At 37.1% G+C, this 19382-nt stretch overlaps 1 protein-coding gene across 2 annotated transcripts; it reads right to left on the reverse strand.

Moving 5' to 3' along the window:
- Positions 1-867: 867 nt before the first annotated feature.
- On the reverse strand, positions 868-19335 carry LOC143622214 (protein transport protein SEC31 homolog B-like). Of its 2 annotated transcripts, none has more exons than XM_077093423.1 (22): positions 18928-19335; positions 11525-11579; positions 11294-11416; positions 9798-9894; positions 9674-9710; positions 9499-9604; positions 9144-9201; positions 8925-9022; positions 8727-8846; positions 8536-8578; positions 7542-7651; positions 7217-7344; positions 6609-7134; positions 6446-6538; positions 5346-5531; positions 5041-5254; positions 3619-3728; positions 3394-3513; positions 3201-3326; positions 2671-2944; positions 1720-1958; positions 868-1207 (listed from the first exon to the last, which is right to left on the reverse strand). In XM_077093423.1, the coding sequence occupies exons 1-22, from the start codon at positions 19245-19247 to the stop codon at positions 1118-1120; spliced, it is 3273 nt and encodes a 1090-aa protein (XP_076949538.1). In that variant the 5' UTR covers positions 19248-19335; the 3' UTR covers positions 868-1117. The 2 variants fall into 2 exon arrangements, with proteins under 2 accessions (XP_076949538.1, XP_076949533.1); XM_077093418.1 differs by having other exon boundaries at positions 872-1207; positions 2671-2950.
- Positions 19336-19382: the final 47 nt, after the last annotated feature.

The raw sequence follows: 19382 nt of genomic DNA on the forward strand, positions 1-19382 counted from the left end.
TTTGGTAATTCTAAGTTTCTTTGTGATTCAGTGTTAGGTTGGTTATATATGAATGTTTGATGAGTGTTTTGAGTTGACAGACTTGAAATTAGCATATATAACTTCAGCTTATTTATAAGGAGACAGCCAACTTAGATTATAATTTATATGTAATGCATTCAAGTGGGTGAAATAGAAACATTAGCTCTAATTGTCCTAGATCCAAAATTTTGAACCATGGGTTAAAAGACTTCACAGGATGTAACTTTTTCGACTGCGAGTAACATTTAAATTATCAGTGAAATTTAAAGAAGATAAATTCCAAACCTTGAAGGAGAAAAATAATATTACTTAATTTACTCATTAAAGGTAAAATAATATTAAGACTCCTGAAGTTGATGTGTCAATTGTAAAAACTCGTGGCACGGTCTCTTGTTGCCGCAGGCAGATGACTTCATCTTTCTTCTCTACATTGGTTGTCACATCAGCCACAAAAGGTCAAGCACTGCAGTGTTTGCTTCTTCTCTGCATTAGAATTTGGCCACAATGATATCTCATTGTGCAACAAGAAATCTGTTTTCAGTGAATGTGTTTGATAGTTATACTTTGTTAAAATGTCGTAAAGTGAAAGTGATTATTTTCAATCACATTTTCCTACTTTTACATTTAACAATAATAAAAACAATTATTTTGAAATGAAACCAGCATGATAATTTAATTGAATTATATCACATTCTGTTTTATTTTTCTTGGATTTGATGGGATATATTGCCTAAGAGACACAAACTTCAAAGGTTTTTTCTTTAGACTAGTTATTAAAAACTGTGAATATTAATAAATAAAAATAGTATTTTAACTACTAGAGTTGTAAAAAGCGGAAAAAAGACTACTGGCAAAAGTACAAAAGATAATAAGCTGTAAAAATGACATATAACACCATATCCCTTTTGAGTAAAAACTACATTCATTCCCCATGTAAAAAAGACAATCATTAAAAACTAGACCTCAAAACTTTCAAGAAAACATCATTGACACAAAAACACAACATATCTGACTTCTATACCTACTATTTTAAAACCCAAACAGTCTAGGAATGCACTTGTTGTCAACAAACACGAAAGATAATGTGCCGCTAACTTCATCTTCCTGTCTGTCTAATCCTTATCATTCGTTTCAACGTCGCTAACCAGAAGCTGCATTCGTCCCAATCACATGTTGTAAGCTCAACCTGCATTAATTCAGACAGCATTTATCACTTTAATATTAATTTATAAATAGAGTGAAATGAGCATATTACACAAATGGTCCCTATGGTGTGTCCAAATTGTGGTTTTGGTCTTCAAAGACGGAAAATCACACGCTTGGTGAAGTGAATGGGCGTTGACATTCTCTCTTAAGCGGGTGCGAGATGACTAAAATACCCCTTAAAACTAAGAAAACTAAAAAATAAAAACACATAATAAATCCTATGGGTCCCACCCTATATGCATTACATGTATTTAAAACAGTATCTTAATTAATCTTTTGTCCAAATTATTTTATATTTAATAAATAAACAACTAAAGTACACAGATAATCCCGGTGGTGTGTCCATATTTTAATTTTGGTCCTCACGTACAAAAATTACACGCTTGGGCCAAAACTATGACAAATGTAACATGTTTGGTCCTTGTCACTTGTAGTGGATGAACATAAACTTTTACAGTTCAATGGGTGTGAAATGACGAAAATACCCCTTACCTGGATTTTAAGGGCAGTAGTAAAATCTCCATTATCCAATGCTTGGCAGAGTTGAATAAGCTTATCAGAAGCATTTTTGGATATATCGCCATTGTTTAGTTTCACAAACAGTGCGCCTAATTTCTTTGAATTGTCATCAATTTCCCGCTTTTTAGCTGGAACAGCACGTTGACCCCCCATGGCTTCTGATGTCTCGGTAAAAAGTCTCTTTAAAGTGTTAATAGCCGGCCGATGATGTGCTGCAACACAAAATATAGTGCATCTATTAACTTCATCTAATCACTTTATAGCGAAATCTTCATTACAAATAAAGGTGTAAACGAGCCTGCTATTTATAATCTTTTTGTATTTAAAATATTAAATTCATATTTATACATTATTTATTATTATATATAAAAAAAGTGATAAAAATATCTAAATAATATATAAGAATATTATCTTATATATAAAAATTATAATATAAATAAATATACTCAAACTATTTAAAAAAAACATATAGATTAGCTGATAATAATAAGCGAGCTAAGCCCAACCCAAAGTTGAGCCTAAAAATACTTGTGAGCAGAGCCCGAGATTCCCTTATTTAGATTGAGCTGGCTCTGCAGTCTAAACAAGCCTAATATTTATGCAATTCTTATTTAACATATTAAATGTATATTTAATATATTAATTATTATTATATTAAATAATGATAAAAATAGCTAAATAATATATATTTTAAGTTACATATAAAAACTATAATACAAAATATATACAAAAAAATTAGGGAAGTATATAAACTAATTAAAAAATAAAAAACGAGCCAAGCTCGAGATTGAAAACTACTCACAAGCAAAGCTGGAGCTATAAAAATAGAGCTCGAAATGAGCCAAGCTCAGGCTTGGCTTGGGTCGGCTCAAGACAGATGATAAACATGGGTGGCAGACTAGCAATGAATGGATTGATATTTACCAGGTACATTGGTCACATCAGCTGTGTGTACAGTTGGTGGTGGAGCAGAAGGTGCAGCTGGCTGTTGAGGACTGGGCGGTTGCATTTGACCCGGACCAGTTCTTTGACCACCCGTATTACTACTTATAGGCATAGGCATGAACCCCCTTACCGGTGGTGTAGGCCCCACATCCGGTGTCATCTTCTGCACAGGAGTAGGAACCATTGGAGATGGAACCGGGCCCAGTGAACCACCCACTGGCGGTCCAACTTGGTAGTTAGAACCAGGGTTCACCTGAGACTGGTACACATTCTGATTTTAGCAGCAGCATAAATCATACCAGTTACAGTATATAGCTACAAGAAAAAAATTTCACAAATGGTCCCTGCGGTTTGATCATATTGCAAGTTCGGTCCCCAAATTTAAAATTTTACAAACATAGTCCAAATTGCAATTTTTATAATCTGGGGACCAAATTTGCATATGGTCAAACCAGAGAGACCATTTGTGCAATTTTCTCGTAATACAAGTAATATTTATATATACTTACAGGATACATCTGAGAACCCAAGGTAGGGGCCTGTTGGTATTGATCAGCGTTTTTAATAACCGGCATGGCACTAGGAACAAATAGTTTTGTAGCAGGTTGAACTGATGGTTGTGGAGTGAAGCCAACCTAAAGAAAAAAGTCAAAAGTCAAAGATTAAAAGTTGTAATAAGCTATGATTGTTTACATAACATACCGGTGGAATTTGAGGCGCAGGGGCTGGAATAAAAGTTGTAGGGTGTTGCGGTTGATACTGAGTGGCGTACGAAGAAACCGGTGTTTGCTGGTAGCTTTGACGGTTATAAGAAACATCATCCTGAAGAATATCAATACCATCAATAGAAGAACTATATATAAAACCTTTGATTATTCATTCTGAATTTACAGAAGGAAATGTAAAGAAAATGGAGTATACAAACACCTGATAATAGTTTCTAGAAGAATCAACTGAATTCTGCTGGTTGAAACCATATGCAGTTGCTGTCGGTAACTGAGAGTTAACAGAATCCATAGACCTAGTTGCTTCTTTCTCTGCACAAAATCAGCATAAGATTTAACCTCTAAAACTTTAATAGTTACGGATTTGGTCCATGATGAAACTGTTTGTTTTCAAAGATGGTCATGGGTCTGTTAGAGTGTTAGTGATGTTAATTTTTAGGTAAAATGACTACTTTATCTGTTAAAAATGACACTTTAATCCCTTGACTATTTAACTCTTTTAAATTTACAAGTTAATGATAGCCACCTCCTGTGACAACAGATCCTAGGGGTAAATGATAATCGAAACAAAAGACGAGTCAGTGCGACCGGGAAACGTTTGGGTCCGTTTGACCAAGGTGAATACGTTTACAAATCAATATTTGCCCCGCATGACATTTTTATCTTATTTCTTTTTATGCATGCTTATTTCCTTTCTTTAAGTTAGCACATTAGTGGAGAACGTGGGTAGTTTCTTATAATATGTAATCACTTCTATTTAAAGACGACGGAATGAAAAAGGGAGCAAATGAGTTTTGTTGAATGAATATTTCTTTGGTTAAATTTCTCATTGAACTATGAGGTGATTAATTGTTTCCATGCTAGTTCAAATCTTGCCACTTGAATGGTGTTCTTGGAGTCTAACTGCAGATTAAGTGGTGTGTCTGTATGACTGTATCTTAATCCAATTTTAGTTTGCTCTATCGATTGTGTGGTGTAGTATATGTATCACAAACAAGCTGTAGATCTATCCAGTATATTTATTATTTATAACTTCCTATCCATTACCCTTGATAGTGCTATCATTTAATCTGTTGACTATTTTACTCTTTTAAAAGTTACAATTTAACCCACTTTACTGTTGATAATAATACCATTTAACCCCTTGACTACTTATTTTTATTATTGCTTTTATCTGAAAACAGAGCAGTGGTTGATAATGTGTACATGGTTCTTATCTGATAATTAAGAATTTTAAATAGATAAATTACAATATGATGACAAATTACAGATTCGGTCCCTAAACCTTATTCTTATCTGATATTCAAGAACTTTAAACAGAGTAAATAACACTACGGTCCCAATGGTTTAGAGCAAATTACAGATTTGGTCCCTAGCCCCCTAAACTTTACTTTTTACACCACACTGTTTGCTTTCAAAAATGTCAGTGCGGTTAAAATTTAGATGAGCTACTTTGCCCTTCTAAATAGTACACTTTAAACCCTTGACTATTTCACTCCCTTAAAAATTACAACTTAACCCATGTTATCATTAATATTTAACCCCTTGACTACTAACTATTATTAATATTACTACTACTACTAATATCTGAAAATTTCAAAAGTGGTTGATAATGTGTGTGTACCTGGTTCAGATGATAGAGTAATTCGGTCACGCAAAATCACTAATTCAGGAGACAAATCTTCATTGCCCATTAGCTTTAGGTACTCTAAAGCTGTTGTTAAAAGCCCTTGACTAGCTAATATTTCAACATACTTTTCAACTAATTTGCATAAAGAAGCACTGAATCTCTTTTGACCGGTTGCTAAAGCAAGTACCACAGTTTTCTCCATTAAATCCTAGCACATAATCACATATACATATAAGAAACTAATGATATGTAGATCCCATAATTTAATAAGAGAATAAACTTTTAACATGATGGTTTACCTGAAGAAGGTAAACATAGGATTTCTGATCATGCTCACTTGTAACATTCTTTGACCAAATTTCAACTGTTTTATCAATATTCCCGGCGCATATATAACAAAGGGTTGCAGCTAGTGTGTTACCAGCAGCCATGAGTCTAGAAGCAAGGGTGTCACAAAGTGAGGACCAATCTTCCCTCTGTGCAAACTGTGTCATACAGACACGGAAAATAATAATCAATGTCGGCTTGTTAACAAATTGAGCCGAGCTGACTAGGCTCGCTTATCTTTACAAGTTGAAATGTTGAGTTTAAACTCGGCCCGGTTATTGTTTAAAAATATTAATTTTATATTTTAGACATTGATATATAAAAATATAGAAAAAGAATCCTTTTTGTATACACATAATGCATCATTAATAAACTGCAAAAAACTATATAATATATATACACATATATCTATATATAGGAGGGATCCGATACAAATAAAATTAACCTACTAAACATAAAAATAACTAGAGTAATTTCAGTTTTAAACTAATGTAATTATGCTATAAAAAATTAAGTGTAATAATAATTACTCTAGTTCAAAAGTTATATAGTAATAATAATTACTCTAGTGTTAACATATATACTCTAGTTATTTGTACACTTCTCACGATAAAAGTCATTTGTATTTGATCCAAACCCCATACATACATGCGTGCGTACACACGTGCTGATCCAAACCCTATACACATGCATACATACATATACATATATATATATATGTTAAAAGTTGATTATAGTTTAAACGAGCCAACGGGTGAGCCAAGAAGCCAGCTAAACGAGCCTAACGAGCGAGCCAACAAAGCAACCTTAACTTGTCTTGGACTAAGCCCGTTTACAAAGCGATCCAGCTCGGCTAGGCTCAGTTACTACCGACCCGATTTTGAGCAAGCCTAACAAACCAAGCTTACCTAGGCTCGGACTTGGCTCGTTTGCAAACCGAGCCTTGGCTCAACTCGTTTACTAATGAGCCGAACTCAAGAAACCAATGAACCACCTAAACAAACAGGCCAACAAACCGAGCCTTTTTGTACAGCCCTAAGCACAGCTGGAAATATGACATAAAAGAACTTACAGTGCAGAGAAGAGCAAGTGTCTCCTTCCATGATTTTAACGGTCTCGTATTTACTAGACTCACAAGGTCATTATTCACCATTGTGGCAACAACCTGTTGGTCAAAATTTCCAAATTAAACCACTAAACAACTTAAATAACAAAAAGTAGAAGCAAAAATGTACCTTTAGGTATGGAGAATGACTCTTTTTAAGGTACTGATCACGTGTAGTCTCCCACAAAGATGCACCACCAACTTGTGCAATAACTAACGCATCTGCCATTTTATTTGCAGCTATGCACTGTGCAACTGCTCCCTTATAATCACCAACAACCAAAGACCGTTGAACAGCTTCATCAAATGAGAAGTCAGTAACGCCCTCGAGTGACTCACTTTTGGCTGATTCGTCCACGTCAGCATTGGATTCTTCAGTTCCAAACTTGTTGACTGATGTTGACACAGGCGTGTCAACTTTAGGGCTTGGAAGATTGTTAAAGAAATCTTCACCATTATCACCCATAAGTTCTTCTGTAACCACTTCAGTTTGTTTGACATTTAAAGAACTCATATCATGAGAAAGATCTTCTGTTGGTTCGGTTACTTCTGGTGGTAAAGTGAAACCGAGGTGATTTAAAAGCTTAGTTCTTGCGGCTCCATCATCTTCAAACATGACTTTCAAGAATCCCCATGTTTCTTTGTCATCTTCAGATCTGCTTACAGAAATCAACGGAACATTTATTCAGAAGAATGTAGTAATAGAGTGAATAAATATTATTTTTCACATAAACGTACTCAGATTCTAGATACTTTTGTTCACATAAGAGCCTTAGTGAGGATTTATCTCCACTTTTCATCACAGCTTCAAATTCAGATGACGTGTTCACTAAGTTGAGTTCAGTAACCAAGTCCTGCACGTTAACCTGAAACAAAACCAATAAATGTGTTATCTAAACTCATAAATAACATGAGTTATAAAGCTGTAAGCATAAAAACAAGCTTTGGCCGACTTTCAACCCTTTTGGCACGTTCACAAGTAAAAGAGGTAAAGTTGCAAGATTTAAATAATGAGAAATAAATTTGGTGGAACATAATTGAAGTGTAAAGCTTCTAGAAATACCTCTGAGCGATTAGATGAGGAACCAGTTGAGTGAAATGAAACAAGCTTGCCACCAAAACCGAATGTGACTCCGGCTTTGCGTTGGTACCATTTTGGGGCTTTTAATGGTGCTGCAAACAAAATTACATATAAATAATAACCAAACTATACGTACACACACACATATATATAGGGTTTGGATCAAATACAAATGAAATTAAATTGTGATGATCAAGTAGAGTAATTATATATACAAGTTGAGTAATATTGTAATTACATCATAGAGTAATTACATAACTACAATATGATGTAATTACATAATTACTCTACTTGATTCTCACAATTTGCACGTTAATTTCATTTATACGTTTTTTCCCCTATGTGTGTGTGTGTGTGCAATGAGATGTCAAAAAAACACAACAGTTTAAAAGTAGATCACAGGTAGCCCTAGAGCCAAAACACTTATACCATGTTAATGGATACTTCCTACCTAATGTCCATCAATAAATGCATTTCTAAAATTCAAAACCACATAAAAACAAATAATCATTAAATACCACTTGAATATTTGGTTTGAGTGAAAAATTGACCATTTAATTAATTTAGCATTTACATTTACAATTTAACTATAAACATAGTATGCACTTAGACACTAACCAACCTTTTATAAATTCAGACTTCAGAACAAATATTAAATTGATTATAGAAAATGTGTATAATCTTTTTCTATAAGAAATCAAAACTACAATTATCATAGCATGACATACAAATGTACACATAAAAACTATGACTAAACAAATAAAATGACGTGTGCAACTATAATCAAGCAAATAATCAAATCGCAAACTGATTTAAAAGACAAAAAAATAGCAAACAGTAAAAGAAATACTTTATCCATAACAAATTCTTAACAATCATAAGAAAATTATCTCCACTCAGCTTTATCCATAACAAATTCTTAGAGAAACAATAACAAGTTCAACCCCCCAAAAAAACCCATAAAGAAATACTTTACCCGAAACAATGTAACTCTCACCAACACCATATCGAGCACAAGCCTGCAAAGGGGCATGTATAAGTTACCATAACAATATGTAAATACTAAGCAATATGAAAAATGATCAATAGCTCCGTTAAAACATTATAACTTTAAACCCTATAATAAATAATGTTAAAAAGCATATACATGGGTGTAAGTCATCAAACCTCAATGTTATAAACACCAATTTTTCCATCAAACGAGGACGCTGATATAACCCCTGGTATCTTTGGATACCAGTGCACATCAAAATTCCAATTGGTTCCAGCTGGCAGTTCAGAGACAATCTGCAAATGTTTTTCCATCATATGGCAGCTCAGATATTATCAAAGCTAAAAAAACAGATACCAAAAATGTTGACAAACCTCAGTAGAATTAGTATCCCAGCAAATCGTTCGGTTATCTTTTCCACAGGTGACCAAATAGGTGCTATCAATAGGACACCATGACATTGCAACAACACCTGGTATATTAGTTTGTTAACAAAACATGTGATTTGCATTTATATATGTTATCCTTGGAAGAAATAACAGAAGAGTGAAATGTTTGATAGAATATAAACTGATAAATGATAATAATCATACCTTTAGTGTGGCCTGACAACTCACGCAGTGGGGACATTGTGTTCCGCATATCCCATATCTACATAGAAGTTGGTCAATTACATTAATGGCGCATTTATGTGTATAGGGTTTGGATCAAATACAAATTAAATTAACGTGCTAACTCTGCAAATCAAGTAGTGAATTTATATTTACAACATAGTGTAATTATATTGTCGTGAAATTACAGCATAGTGTAACTACATTACGATATATATACGTAATTACACTACTTGTATATAATTACACTACTTGATTCGAACAGTTAGCACACTTTTTTAATTTGTACATTAACTTTCCCCCATGTGTATATATCTTTAAAAAAAGGAAATAATACCCTCAAAGAAGGTGAACTATCATCATCTGAAGCAACAATAAGTTGTGTGGCAAAATCCGGATGCCACTGCAAAACCGAGCATCGTCTTTTAACTGAATCTGAAAAACTGTAACGTAGAAAGTTATAATAGAGTTGTTTACATCATGAAGTCATTATGTGAGATTCTGAAATTTACCTTATAATCGGTTTTTGCTTCCTCAGGTCCCAAACCACTGAAAAACACACAAAAATGTATAAATCAGTGTTTATAAATTACATTAGCTTAATAGTTCTAAGCTAATCTTGATTTTCATGCTTACCAGTTGTTCCGTTAAGAGAAGTGGATGCTAATATAGGTTGAACCTTCTTATTCCATGATACGTATGAAATTTCACCCTGTGTGGCAGATCCGGTGCCCTGCATTTAATGTGTCTCTTTAGTGTATTACTTGAATCGACATGTTAATGGGCATATGAGCATAAACAGCAACATAAACATTCATGAAGTTGTACTTTCTTAAAATGTGTCGTAGTATTAAGAGATTAGTGAATACGCTTGAAATATTAGCATATGATCTTAATTTAACGACTCGTTGCCAATATTTTACAACTAATCAAACTGGATATCATGGCACAGCTAGCATTTTCTAAATACTATCTACACTTCTTGTACTCTTCCAAGTCAATGTCGGCTTAATGAATTATTTTACATATTTAACCACCAATTCTTTATAAAAAAGCTCATATAAAACAATAATATAATTTAAAAATCATCAAAATTATGTCTTCTTTAATTGAAAACTTGTCTTCAAAAGTTGGCATTGCTCTGGAATCAAAAACATAAGAGTTTGGAGTAGTAAATAACTTGTATCCATAGAACATTTGACGTGACATATATAATAATTAAATAGAAGTTAATATCATTCCAATTGCCATTACAAAAGTGATGGCAATTTTGGGCATTAAAAGATATTTTTGGCTGGTAATTATTCCTAAAAAGACCATCACTTCTGCAACAAAACCACTCATACCCAGTAATGCAAGGGAAGCCATGGAAAAGCTACTGAGCATCGTAAATATTTTTGGCATAAGAATAGCTACTCCGCCCATTTTGTCGAGATAAGCAAAATGTATTCTATCATAGCTCGTCAATAATAACTCTTTATAACTGGAAAAACCTTGTTATGAGCTATCACATGTCTTTCCTTTTTTCTATTTGTCTTTGTATATAAAATAGATATTATTTATTAGTTCAATCTATTCCCAATATATTACTTTGTTGTATTACTCGTTTATATTCTAGTCAATCCAATTGATTAAATTGTTGTTCATATTGAAATGAATCAAGACTTATAAGGAGTTGGTTAATGATGCTCGAACATGTACTTTTTTTGAGTGCTTATATATTTTCTGTTGGCCTATATGGATTGATTACAAGTCGAAATATGGTTAGGGCTCTTATGTGTCTTAAACTTATATAAATGCGGTTAATCTCAATATTGTAACATTTTCTGATATTTTTTATAGTGACAGGACTACAGTCAACAAACTGTTGTCACAATGATAATATCAATAAAAAAACATAAAACATGCAAATTCAATTAAGGAAATACTAATATATGGATATATTCCCTCTTGAATCTTGATCATAACATTTCACCTTATGTTACAGTAATAAAAGAGCATCCATTCGAAAGCTTATTTATGATCTATTTAATGTAAAATGTGATACAAGAACAGATACAGGGATTAAAAAATGTGTCGTTAAATCACAAACATTGCAATTTCTATGGACATTAAAAACTGAATAATGTTACCTTGAGAGGCGGAAAATGTGTAGGTTCTGCTGGTTTAGCAATATCCCATATGCAGATGTCACCTTCTTCGGCACCAGAAGCAAGATGATTTGGAGAAAGTGAACTAAATTCCAAACCACGAACCTAAAAATGATGTGAAATACAGTCATAAAACATTCACTAAAATCCAAGTATAAAAGAGCATAATTAGTATTAGTTATCACATCCAACAAACACAAAACAAAAACTTACAGGCCCTTTGTGTCTTGATAGGTTTTGAACAAGTGCGCTCTCACTTTCTTCAGAGCTACAATAAATAAAAATGAAAACTAATGAGAAATCCGCATATTATTTTCTTTACATCATAAATACCATGCTCTCACGTTTATGATCATTATCAAATAATAATGAATTGCTCAACAACATAACCAAATTATTCAACTATGTTAAATCATAACACTACTACATTTTACAGAGACTTCCATATATGTGTATATATGTATATATATATCCAATCAAATCTCACATTTATAACCATTAAAAGATACATTTAGCAATTGCACGCTTCCATGTTTAGATCAGTTACTCAATCTGATTCCATTAACAGATATGTCTGTCATATCAGAATACAAATTTATCACATATTCACTAAGCATCAATGTTAGAAAAATCAAGACTAGTCAGCACTTAATCACTAGTCGGGCGCTGATTGACTAATTTTTAACTAATCGGCCAAATCGCCCCTAGTTGGACCAAATCACCAGCCAATTTTCACACTTTCCGGCCAACCTTTGTAAATTGCAAATAAAAACTTGTGTGTGCGAGCGTATAAAAACTGAAAATTACACATAAATATGCGTGTGCGCGTGTATATAAAAACTGAAAACTACACATAAAAATGTGTGTGCGTGTATATAAAAACTGGAAGTTACACATGTAAAGAAATGGTTGTAGTGAAGTAATGTTTATTACTTGAAGGTGTGAGAAATACATAAGCAAATACATCTATTTATACACAACTAAACCCTAGCTATCAACCCATAAAAGGCCCATGGGCTTTAGCCAACTATATGGGCTAAAACCCTAACTAAATACAACTAACACTCCTCCTCAAGTTGGAGCATAGATGTTAATCATGCCCAACTTGTTACAAATAAAGTCTATCTGAGCTTTCCGGAGCGGTTTAGTTAGAATGTCTGCTAGCTGAAAATTTGTCTTCACATGAACTGGTTGAATGGAAGGAGGATCAGTTTGTGTGCCTACTACTCGATCTCTGATAAGGTGGCAGTCGACCTCAATATGTTTTGTCCTCTCATGAAATACTTGATTCTTGGCTATGTGAATGGCTGACTGACTATCACAATATAACCTCATCAAGTCATTAGAAACAACCCCGAGCTCTCTGAGAAGACGACGAACCCATGTCATTTCTGAGGTTACATCTGCCATGGCTCTATACTCCGATTCGGCACTCGACCGGGAAACCGTGTGTTGCTTCTTACTCTTCCATGATACAAGATTTCCTCCAACAAACACACAATATCCGGTGGTAGATCGTCGAGAAATCGGACAACCTGTCCAATCTGCATCTGAGAACCTTGATATCCGACCATCTCCTTCCGTGAAGGCATCTACACGACAATGACCCTGATCGGAGTATAATATACCCAAGCCAGGTGAGGTCTTAAGATATCTTAAGACACGAAGGGCAGCATCCCAGTGACCGGTGTATGGTGTAGCCATAAATTGGCTCAGAACACTGACAGTAAAGGAGATATCCGGTCGTGTGACGGTTAAATAATTAAGTTTACCAACCAGCCGTCTGTATCGCTCAGGATCTTTCATTGGATCTCCTTCCTTTGGGAGGAGTTTCTTTGTAGGAAGCATTGGGGTATCAACAGGTTTACAACCCAGTAAGCCACATTCAGTTAACATATCAAGAACATACTTTCGTTGGGAGAGAAGTATTCCTTGTGGAGAGCGGGATACTTCTATGCCAAGGAAATACCTCAAACGACCTAAGTAGCTGACCTGAAACTGAGACTGAAGAAACTGCTTGAGTTCGGTAATCCCGACCATGTCATCACCTGTGATTATAATGTCATCCACATAAACAACTACGATAATCCTCTTTCCTTTCTGGTGTCTAAAGAAGACAGAATGATCGTAGGCACTCCGAGTCATCCCAAACTGTCCCATAACACTAGAGAATCGACCAAACCATGCCCTGGGAGACTGTTTAAGACCATATAGAGAACGACGTAGTCTACAAACCTTCGAGGCCTCCTCCTCAACAACGAACCCTGGGGGCTGCTCCATATATACCTCCTCCTCAAGAACACCATTAAGAAAGGCGTTCTTGACATCAAGCTGGTAGAGCGGCCAATGATTAATGGCAGCAAGAGCGATACAAATACGGACAGATGGCATTTTAGCAACCGGAGAGAAAGTTTCATCGTAATCAATGCCATATGCCTGAGAATACCCTTTTGCAACCAACCGAGCCTTTAAGCGGTGTAAGGAGCCATCCGGGTGTAGTTTAACCGTAAACACCCAACGACAACCAACAATACGCTTCCCTTTAGGAAGTGTTTCAAGATCCCATGTATGATTGGACTTTAGAGCCCCAATTTCATCTTCCATAGCCTGTCTCCATCCTGGGTGAGTGAGAGCGCTCGTCACATTTTTGGGAATCGGGTAGGAATCAAGGGTAGTGGTGTACGCATGAGATTCAGGAGATAGGTGGGTGTAGGCAACATAGTCTTGAATTGGGTAACGAGTACATGTCCGGGGTTCCTTGCGAAAGGAAATAGGTATATCGGGAAGTGGGGCACCAGGAGGATCATAAACGGGTGTATCAGAGGTTGTTGGATCGGGTAAGGATGTATTAGTGAGAGTCGTGGAGGGCATTTCGGGGTCGTGGCCAGGGTGTGAATCAAGAGTCGCTGATGTTTGACCCCTACCTCGCCTAGCATATGTGAAAAGCAGTGGCGGAGATTCTGTCGGTGGGTCAGAATCAGTAGAGATTGGATCGGTAGAAGGAATTGACACAGGAATGGTGGGGATGAAAGGAGATGTGGGTATATCGAGGTCAAGAAATGGGTCAGAAACAGGAGTGGAACACTCAGGAAAGTAAGAACAGGGCTCATTAAAAGTGACATCGGCACTAGTAAAGTATCGGTGAAGAGATGGGCTATAGCACCGATACCCTTTTTGAACCCGTGAGTAACCAACAAAGATACAACGAAGGGCTCGGGGATCAAGTTTGATTGTTTTCAGACGATGGTCATGAACATAGGCAACGCAACCAAAGACTTTAGGTGCGAGAGGAAAAGGAGTACCGGTGGGACATAGTACAGAAAACGGTGTTTTACCATGAAGAACGGGTGTGGGCATACGGTTAATTAGATATGCAGCTGTGAGAACGGCATCTCCCCAAAAACGATGAGGAACACGTGATTAGATCATGAGTGTGCGAGCAACATCCAATAGGTGACGATTTTTGCGTTCGGACACACCATTTTGTTGAGATGCATATGCACATGATGATTCATGAGTAATGTCGTTTTTTAAGTACGAAGAAAAGTCGGTGGAAAAATATTCCTTAGCATTATCGGATCGAAAAGTTTTAATGGTGGTGTTAAATTGGTTTTGAACATAAGCATTAAATTCTTGAAATATGGAAAAAATTTCACTAGGAGATTTCATCAAATAAATCCAAGTAGTGCGAGAATAGTCATCAATAAAGCTAACAAAATATTCAAAACCCAAAGTAGATTTGGTAGGGCAAGGCCCCCATACATCAGAATGCAAAAGTTCAAAACAAAAACTAACTCGATTAGACACTCTAGGGGGATAGGGACGCCTGGTATGTTTACCAAGTTGACACGACTCACAATGAAAATTAAAAGACGAAAGTGGTAAATCTGGACGCATTTGCCTCGTAACCGCTGTAGAGGGATGACCTAACCGACAGTGGTCCTCCTTGACTGAAGCAGTTGCTGTAGAACATGTAGGACCTGACGGGAAGATTAAGCGGTAGAGGCCTCCAGATTCAAAACCTGTGCCAATCAGACGGTTCGTCCCTAGTTCCTGAAAGATACAGTGAGTAGGATAAAATTTAGCAGAGCAATTGTGTTGTTTAGTAAGTCGGCTTACCGAACAAAGGTTATCGGGAAATTTAGGAACATATAGAATAGACGAGAGGTTTAAGTTGGATGAGGTGTCAATGGATCCAACCCCCAGTACAGGACAGGAAGACCCATCAGCCAGTCGAACAGGTTGGTGGGAGACTTTATTAAGGTTGGACAGAATACCCGAATTCCCAGTCATGTGATGAGTGACACCCGAATCAATAATCCAAGATGACGAAGGACTAGGAAGCGTACCTGAATCGGCCGTATTGGCACATGGAGCAGGAACAGGAGCAGGAGTCTGAGAGGCTGGAAGCTGCTGGAGACGACAATAGTCTTCTTCGCTAACTGTGTAGGTGGGAGTGGCGGTTGGACCTGAAGTCTCACCAACGGCAGCCAAACGAGCTTTAGGACGAGGAGGTGGCTGACTTCCAGGAGGGCGGTTCGGGCAGTCCCATTTCGTATGACCTGGTTCCTTGCAATAGTGACAAACAAGACCACCGCCCCGTCCAATACCCTTTTTGTGGGTCATATGAGAACCCCGACCAGTAGATGTATACATAGCCGATGTATCAGTAGGAGGTAGAGTTGCACCAGGACCATACATTTCCCGCAACAGATGAAAGGTAGATGCAACTGAAGATGTGGCAGCGGAGTTGCTCAACAGTAGGGGTCGGACGCTTGAATACTTAGGCGAGATTCCGGCAATGAAGGTCATGACATCCATCTTGGCGTTTCGCTCATCCTGAATCTTCAAATCAGTAGTGGGTGGAAACATAGTGCGAAGCTCATCTCGGAGTTTGCAGAATCGTGTGAAATAGTCGGTAAATGTAGAATCACCTTGCTCGGCCCGACCATAGGCTTGAACCACAGAATAAGCATGAGATATAGACTTCTTAGCCGAAAAGGATGAAGAGAGGTGATCCCACATTTCCTTTACGGTGGAAAAGTTTTGAGCAATAGTAAGGATTTGTGTATCCATAGCATTCCATAGGGCCATTAAGATTCCGCTATCATCAATTTTCCATTCTTTGGTAATCGGGTCCGGGGGTGGTTTAGTGAGATGATCGTCTTTGTCCATACTTTTCAAGACCCTTTTGGACAAAGAGACTCCACGAACCCCAATTTTTTGAGTCAAGTTTGATCGGAATGCGAAGAACAGCTGAATAATTAATAATACCTGGAGCAATCTGATTTTCTGAAGCCTTTTTATCAGCCATTGGATCGGAAAGTTTCTTATCCGAACGAATACACACGCGAACTGAGACTGAAAACTAAAAAGATCCCGAATTGAAAAACTAACACAGGGTGGCGCGGAAGCAAAAAATAAGTAACCTGAAAAAGTCCGGTGGCCGGAAAAGGTGTCATGCGCCCTCACGCGGCGGCGCGTGGAGGGCAGAGGCGGAGCAGGGGCGGCGCGTGGGACGGCGTAGCGACGGCGTTTTTTTAGGTAAGGTCAATCGGAGCTTTCTGGTGGTGATGGTGGCAGCGGTGAGAGTAGGTGATATCTGGAAAAAAGATTTCGTGATGAGGCAAGAGGTTCAACGATACCGGAGTTCGTTTAAGATCTGGTGGCTGCTGGTCAGATTCAGATTCGGGTCAGATGGCGGCTAGGGTTTGGATCGAGAACCGTAGCTCTGATACCATGTAAAGAAATGGTTGTAGTGAAGTAATGTTTATTACTTGAAGGTGTGAGAAATACATAAGCAAATACATCTATTTATACACAACTAAACCTTAGCTATCAACCCATAAAAGGCCCATGGGCTTTAGCCAACTATATGGGCTAAAACCCTAACTAAATACAACTAACAACACATAAAATGTGTTTGTGTGTGTGTGTATATATATAACTGAAAGTTACACACTAAAATGTGTGTGTGTGTGCTGTATATATGGGGGTGGGATTCAATACAAATAAAATTAACCTACTAGACATATAAATAAGACAGAATTACAAATTTTGTCCTTTAAAAAAAGCCAAAAACCGGTTCGTGTCCTTTTCTAAGTTTCCTTGCAGGCGGTGTACTTTAAACTTTTTTTTTCTACACGTTATGTCCTTTACGCTAACTGGGTTAGAAAAACACAGTTAAATGCCCTCACGTGAGGTGCATGTGAGGGCATATTGGTCTTTTTACCATCTTCTTCTTCTTTATTTCTCCATCATCACCACTACCACCACCACCTCCTCAAATTCCGGCCACTACCAGGATCTTTCTTCTATGTTACCGCCAACCACCCTCTGAACATCACAGCCGCCTAGAATCCGTCTAACTACCATCCAGTTCACCTGTAACAATTACCCCCTAAACCGGATCTAAATCAGAAACGAACCCGCGGCTCTTTCTCGCTTCGTCTTCTCGTTTTTCCGGCAGCTTCTAGTCATGGTGGTATGAGTTGTTGCTCTTCCGATTGGTCTTGCAGGTCTCGATATTCAGATTTGGAAGGAAGAGATCCGTGGTTGTTGGTTCACAATAGGGATTCCAAGTTAGGGTATAGGGTTTTTGCAGGAAGATGGTGAAAAGATGATTCGTGGGTGGCGATGGGGGGTGGTTGGTCGGAAAATTAATTAATGGTGAGTAGGCGGTGGATTACCTCTAGTCCAACTTCCTTCCGATTGGTCTTGCAGGTCTCAAATTCCGTTCGATTTGTTAATCGATTTGGCGTTGGTGACCAAGACGAATTCCCTTACCGCTCCTGTATCTGAGCCAATCGACATCATAGAGATATGGATCTAGGCTTTGCATCAGGTGTGACTACAACTAATCTTTCGATTTCTGGTTCGGTTGCATCAAATACGAACAACACTCAATCAACAGATCCTCAATTGATTGATCTAAGTTCTTCACCACTCTACACCGATCCTATTTTTGAGCAGACCGACCTCAATCACGAGGATAATCTGGATCTCGGGTATGCTATCGCACCAACTGTGACCACTGGTCCTCCAATTTCTGGTTTGATTAATTCTGTGAAAATGAAGAAGTAGAAGTAGAAGAAGAAGATGGTAAAAAGACCAATATGCCCTCACATGCACCTCACGTGAGGGCATTTAACTGTGTTTTTCTAACCCAGTTAGCGTAAAGGACATAACGTGTAGAAAAAAAAAGTTTAAAGTACACCGCCTGCAAGGAAACTTAGAAAAGGACACGAACCGGTTTTTGGCTTTTTTTAAAGGACAAAATTTGTAATTCTGTCTATAAATAACTAGTGTAATTACAGTTTTGAAGTAGAGTAACTATGTTATAAAAAATAAACGAGTGTAATAATTACTCTAGTTCAAAAGTTATAGACTAGTGTTAACATAATTACTCTAATTATATATATATATATATATAGACACAGACGTATAAAAAAAAGCTGAAAACTGCATATAAAAATTCCAATCCGATTAATAGCGCATAGAGAGTCCTACAACATAGTTTGGTGAGAATTAACAATTGCAATAATGATGATAGCAATGACATCAAATGTAAGAGATATATACAAAAAATTAAAAACAGTTACAACATTACAGTATACCCGATGAGTAGGCTAGGGTTCCATAGCCCAATGTTCCCATCGACGAGGCCGCCAGCAAGCAGACCTAATGAGAATTCTTCGGAGCCAAATGACTTCCCCCAGGAAAGCCGGTTAAACGGCTCGGAACTCGGTGCCGAACCGGCCAACGGAAGCTTCCGATCGTCGGATTTGAAATCGAGTTGGAAGATTTCGAGATTGGCGGAGGAACTGAAGGACATGTCGACGGCTCCGGCCATGGTACCGGCGGCGAGAAACGGCGCGTCGGGAGCAAACGCCACCAGCGCCGATCGGACGACTTCCTTTATGCACGGCTGCTGCATCTTGATTGATTGATTGATTGGAGTTTGAGTGTGAGTGTGATATTATGAATCAATTGGAATTTGTGTGAACTTAATAAAGGGTAAGGGTTGGTTGACACTGTGATCTGAAAGAAAGAATTGGGGAAGGAAAAGAAA

The sequence above is a fragment of the Bidens hawaiensis genome, unplaced genomic scaffold, assembly GCF_021521415.1.
Source record: "Bidens hawaiensis isolate Kalapana, Puna unplaced genomic scaffold, B.hawaiensis_p1.1 tig00000326_1, whole genome shotgun sequence".
NCBI lineage: Eukaryota > Viridiplantae > Streptophyta > Magnoliopsida > Asterales > Asteraceae > Bidens > Bidens hawaiensis.